The 5,379-nt window shown below is 58.2% G+C and overlaps 1 protein-coding gene across 1 annotated transcript in view; it reads right to left on the bottom strand.

Moving 5' to 3' along the window:
* The window catches only part of EVX2 (even-skipped homeobox 2), a 6,497-nt gene extending 1,566 nt beyond the window's left edge, over nt 1-4,931 (bottom strand). The window contains exons 1-3 of the mRNA XM_032753379.2: nt 4,320-4,931; nt 3,146-3,417; nt 1-1,811 (exon numbers count right to left, since the gene is read on the bottom strand). The exon at nt 1-1,811 is cut by the window's left edge and continues 1,566 nt beyond it. Of these exons, the coding sequence (XP_032609270.1) occupies nt 1,086-1,811; nt 3,146-3,417; nt 4,320-4,746 (1,425 nt within the window). The 5' untranslated portion in view covers nt 4,747-4,931 and the 3' untranslated portion in view covers nt 1-1,085. The remainder of the gene's footprint in view (nt 1,812-3,145; nt 3,418-4,319) is intronic.
* Between the last annotated feature and the right edge of the window lie 448 nt (nt 4,932-5,379).

Here is a 5,379-nt window from a genome sequence, read left to right as displayed (position 1 = left end):
GGAAAGCGAGGAGGGAAGGGGACGAGGGACATAGAGAGTTCTAACTTAGAAAAGTGTCTAAGGAAATGCTTTAGGATAATATTCATATATCTAGAGATTCAAGTATTTCCCAGATCGAGTGGAACCCGGTAGTTGGAAAACTGAGCTGAAAACGCCTCCCCAAATACTACAGCGATCTATCAGTCTTACGCCCACCCCCACCCCCTTCCTTTCCCTTCCCTGGCCTGGCTGTGGCAACCTCTTTTGCCATCACTTTTTGCAAAAAATATGCAAGATGCTTCCATTCCATCAGCACTGAAACCAAAGACCAAAAGAGAGAACGGTGTTGGACCGAGAAGGAGGCGGCGCAACGGCCACCCCTTCCAGCACCTCAGCTTTGTCCTTCCCGGGGAAGGCGGCCACAGCCCTAACCGCCTTGCTCCTGAATGTAGTAAACAATCTGACAAACAACCCCGCTGCCCACGCTCTCCATCCGTCCTCCCGGCCTTCTCAGACCTCCGTTCTCCCGCACTCTTCGGGCAGGGTCCCTAATAAGCTCAGGCTGAAAGAACATTTGCCACCTCCCCCACCCTCGTTGAAAGAAAAGGAAGGAAGGAAGAAAAAGAGCAGCAGCAAGAAACCTCCGGGGCGACTCCTCCCCCGCCCCCAAGCACCAGCGCACAGCATCCCCCTCTGTCTTTGTTGTGGTTCTCCGTTGCTTCGGGCCACGCGGTTCAGCCAAGCAACCCAGGCCTGAGAGCGCAAAGCCAGGACTAGCTTAGGGGGCGAGGGGTTGGTCTTTGGGAAACCAAGCGCTCAGGACAGAGGTGGAAAATGGGTCCTGGGGGCCAGAAAACAGAGAGAAGGGCAGACGGCTGGGTGGCAAATACAAAAATAGAAATAATTTAGGGGGATGCCCGCCAGGCTTCTGCGCCTGCTCCTTCTCCCCCAATTCGGAGCAGGTTCCCTTCGGCCTCCCGCGCCCCGGGGCGCCCCCTGGCGGCAGCGTTAGCAGCGGGCAACGCGCGGAGGACTCAGGGGGCGCACAGGGGACTCCCGGGCACACTCAGAGCGGCGGGCGCGGCCCCCTGGCGGTGGCGACGTAGTTATCTGGTGAGCGGAGCCTCGTCCCTCTGGTCCGGCGGGCTCACGGCCGTCTTACTAAGCACCGCGGCCGAGTATGGCAGGAAGCCGCTCTCGGAACGCGGGGCCGCCGCGCTGCAGCCGAAGTCCGAGCCTCCCCCGGCCCCTGCGCCCCCGCCGCCGCCGCCACCACCACTGCCGCCACCGCCACCCCGGGAACCCAAGGCTGCGGCAGCTGCTGCCGCGGCTGCCGCCGCCGACTGACTGCTGTGGCAACTGAGGCACGAGCAGGGTGCAGAGCCGCCGCTGGGGGGCGCTCCGGCCGCCGCCGCGGAGGAGGCCGCAGCCGCTGCGGCTGCCGCGGCTGCCGCGGCGGAGGCCGCGCTGTTGAGCCCCGCGGCGGCCGCGGGAGCCTGGTAGAGACCAGGGTGGCGGAAGCTACACAGCAGCTCCGGCCGAGAGTAGGGGTGCGAGAGGGCGCGGAAGGTGTCCAGTGGCCGGATGGAAGTAGCAAAGGGCGACGAAGCCGCGGCCGCCGCGCCTGAGGCTGCAGCCGCGGCCGCCGCCGCCGTGACGCCCACGTGCGGGTAGTAGTGCAGCGGCACGTGCGAGTGGAAGGGGTAGGGCAGGCTTCCGGTGGCGGCCGCGTGCGTCATCATGTAGGTGTAGAAGCTGGGGTCGGCTGGGTGCGGCCAGGACATGGCCAGGCGCTGCCGCTTGTCCTTCATGCGCCGGTTCTGGAACCACACCTGCGGGGAGAGACGCGCCTCAGCCCAGGTTAGGGAGCGCCCCGTGTTCCCGGCTCCTGTCCCAGGACCTCGGCCCCTCCCGGACCTCTGAATGGCTTGGTTTACTTCTCTCCGACCAAGCCCAACCCCGAATACCCTGTGCTTTCCCAGCTGGGAAAGTGTGGACCGCAGTGTGTGGACCGCCGTGGGCACACCATCCTCAACGAAGAGGGTCCTGTCCCCCGCGTCCGGCTGCTGCTGCTTCTCAGGCTTTTACTCCCTTACTTCTTGCTGCACTTTTTTGTCCCAATCCAACCTTTCTTCTCCCTCCCGCCACCCACCAGTGCCGGTCTCGCTGAGCACCCGTCTCTCAATCCCAGGATTTGCACGGGGATTCTGGGCAGCCTTTGAAGAGAGGCTGCCGCTCAGCTTTTCTGAGAGGTCGCCGCGCGAAGTCTTGAGCCCTCCGAACTGCAAGGACCTGCCCCTAGGGGCACGGGTCCGATTTTGACATTGAAGGGATGATTTTGTTGGAATCGTTTGCCTTAAATGAGCGGGTAAAACAATGTCTCCATAAACGGGGAAGGGGACGTTTCCACCCCTCCCAACACTATCTAATAAAGACATCATTCATCACAACTCTAAATTAAAGAAAGCCCGATCAAACCAGAGGGAGACTTCCACACTCCTCCCCTACCCCGTGGAGATTTTTTCTTTTTTCTGCAGTGTCGAACGCTCCATGAAGGGCTCACCAAATCGCCTAACCTCCCGGCTATCTCTCCCAGACGTATATAATAAAATTGATAACCTAAAGTCATATATAAATAAGGACAATTTCGTTGCATTTTTCCCCGCAGGAGGTTGCCCTTTTTTCGTTGCCCAAGAGGAAAATGTTCAGGAAACTACTGTCTCAAACCAATCGATTTTAAAAATACAGTATCCTTTTCTCCGTGTAACGATTTATGCGGAAAATAAATCACCAGGCTCAAGAGCAAATGAAAAGTTTCACCTCTGGTTTCTGCTTGAGGAACAAAGACCAACTGGGCTTGCCGCCTACGGGAAAGTGGGGCCGTGGGTATGGGCGAGGGGGCATCTGGCCAGGGGTTGGGCACAATGGAGCAGAGGCCAGTGCTTTCAGCATTGGAGTCACCATTCGGGGGCCTTCTTAGATCTGTCAGGCCGGACAACCGTTCGGATTCGGTAGCCGAGAAATAAACAAGCCAATTCCTTTGGTGACTACCCCCCGCGAATTTCAAGACCCTCAGCTAAATCTAGCCACCCGGAAAGGGGAAAAAGAAACAATCAACCCAGATGCCCCCGGGGAGGCCAGAGTAGGCACGCACTGGAATCGATACCTTGATGGTGGTTTCGGGCAGGTTGAGTGCCGCGGCCAGCTCGCACCGGCGGGGCCGCGACACATAATTCTCCCGGTAGAACTCCTTCTCCAGGCGCGCGATCTGCTCGCGGGTGAACGCCGTACGGTAGCGCCGCACTTGATCCGCGCCAGAGCTGGAGCCACCCAGAGCCGCGCCCCCGCCGCTGCCTCCGTTGCCTCCATGCAGGCTTCCGAGGCCTGAGCCCGACGCCGACGTCGTGGTGCCGGCAGCCGAGACGCTCTCTGCGTACCCTGGCAAACAAACGACCAACAGCGCATGAGTGGCTGTAGGGCCAACAGCCCGGCGCTGGTGCTGCGCGCGGATCCGGGAAGCCCCGTCAGGAAGGAGAGTCGCTGCCGGAATTGATGGGGTTGTCACGCTTACAAATTGCTGCCGTTAATGGAATCAATAAAGTTTGGGGAGCACTTCATAAGCAAATAATAGAAACGGAATTAGGAGGTTTCTTTTTTAATAATTAGAAATTTTCAACCAAGGAGGAACAGTGGCCGAGGGAAAATGCCTACCTCTGGGCGCAGTTTGGGAAGCTCTGGGTTTGCCATGGTCTGGAGACCGCAGGGCAGCTTTCTATACGGCCTCTAACCTTTATTTGAGTCTTCGGGGTTTCAAATATTTTAAGAGTTCCAAGACAGCGGTAGCTCAAACCCAAGCCAATAGGGGGTGAAATCTACTTTTCAACTCTTTCTCCCGCTGACCTAAGCAGAGACGCCGGCAAGGCTTCCTCCGACTTACCCAGAAGAATGCCCCCTCCATTCAGCCCTGAGGGCATAGGGACAGCGGAGTTCAGAGTAGTTGCCCAGGGTACCTTTCCCAAAAGCAACTCGGCTGCTGACTAGGGGTCTACCGGCTCGCTCGGGCTCTTAGACACGAGCGCAGAAACATTTTTTCGGACTCAGGAGCGAGGGCGGGTGGGCCCGGTGTTCCAGGCTCCGCAGGCCTGAGCCTCGCGGGAAAGCTCAAGGAACAGAACGGGAAGGCACGGTCCCAGACATGTGTCCCGCCCCCGCCCGTGCTAGCTCGGTGTAGCTTGCTTGTGGAGGGTCTGAGGGGGCAAAGGCACCGGGAAGGGCTGGCGGGGGCCGCGGAGGAGCAAAGAGGATGGGACTGGAGAGCGCGGTGCCGCCGGCGCGGTTACCTTTGCCATTGTTTTCCTTAAGCTGAGCGGCGCCGAGGCCGCCGGGGGAGCGAAGCGCGGAGCAGCCAACCTCCACGTCGCTGCTCATGTCGGCCTCAGCGGCCGCCTCTGAATAATGGCCCGGCTTCTTGCGGCTCTCAGCGGCGGAGGAGATTTCGGAGGAGACGGTGCTTTCGCTGCCCGTATGCTGCAGGTTGAACAAAGTGTCTATTTCGAATTTGCCCTTGGCGGGGAGTTCTCCCAGAGCGCTGTGCAGGGGGGCCGACGGCAGGCGCGGGCTTAGGCGAGCCGGGTGCTGCGAATTTTCCAGGGCCTCGAGCACAGCATTGCTAGCCGAGTCGGACAAATTGGAGAATCTCTTGCCCGCCGTAGGGCTGTGCAGCCCCCTCTCCATGAGAATCATCTCTTTTCTTATTCTTTCCATCATCTCAGCTTTCTTAAAAATGTCACAGTGGCCCTGCTGTCCCGTCCTAATGATAGGCGCGCCTAGGGCTAATTCTCATTCAGCCCCAGCGAACGCCTCTAAATATTATTATCGCTTTCGGAGGGAGGCGGAAAAATTGTGGGATGCCAGAGCGAGGGAATGACTGGTCAAAATGACCCATACATCCTTCCGAGCCCGAGATGTCATTCATCAAAAAGTAGCGCCCGCTCGTCATTAAGGTACGAATGACGCTGTTCGAATAATCATTTATTGTAACAGGTTTATAAGCAAATAAATACACGCTCCTGTCAGTGGGTAATGAAGGCAGCTTCAGAGCAGACAAATAGATCCAGGTAGGAGGCGAGAAGAGACAAGTGAGGAGGAAGGCTCCGGTCCTTTGCCCGCTCCGAGCCAGTTCTGCTCGCCCGGGGGTTTGGCCTCGGGGGTGAAATTGACAGTCTGATTAATAGAGCGCGCCGCGGCACATTTCCCCCTTCATTTAGGGGCATCATTACGCTCTCAGTTTGCTAGGTTGCCCCTTAGGTCCTAATCATGCAGCGCCTTCCTCATTTTTCCTTGGACACAGATACGTATTAAATAATAAATAATGGTTTGACTTTCCAGAGTAGATCCTCG

Source organism: Hylobates moloch, unplaced genomic scaffold, assembly GCF_009828535.3.
Source record: "Hylobates moloch isolate HMO894 unplaced genomic scaffold, HMol_V3 SCAFFOLD_1, whole genome shotgun sequence".
In the NCBI taxonomy this organism is placed as follows: Eukaryota; Metazoa; Chordata; class Mammalia; order Primates; family Hylobatidae; genus Hylobates; species Hylobates moloch.
Note: the sequence above shows the minus strand (reverse complement) of the source record. Positions and strands in the feature narration are given on the sequence as shown.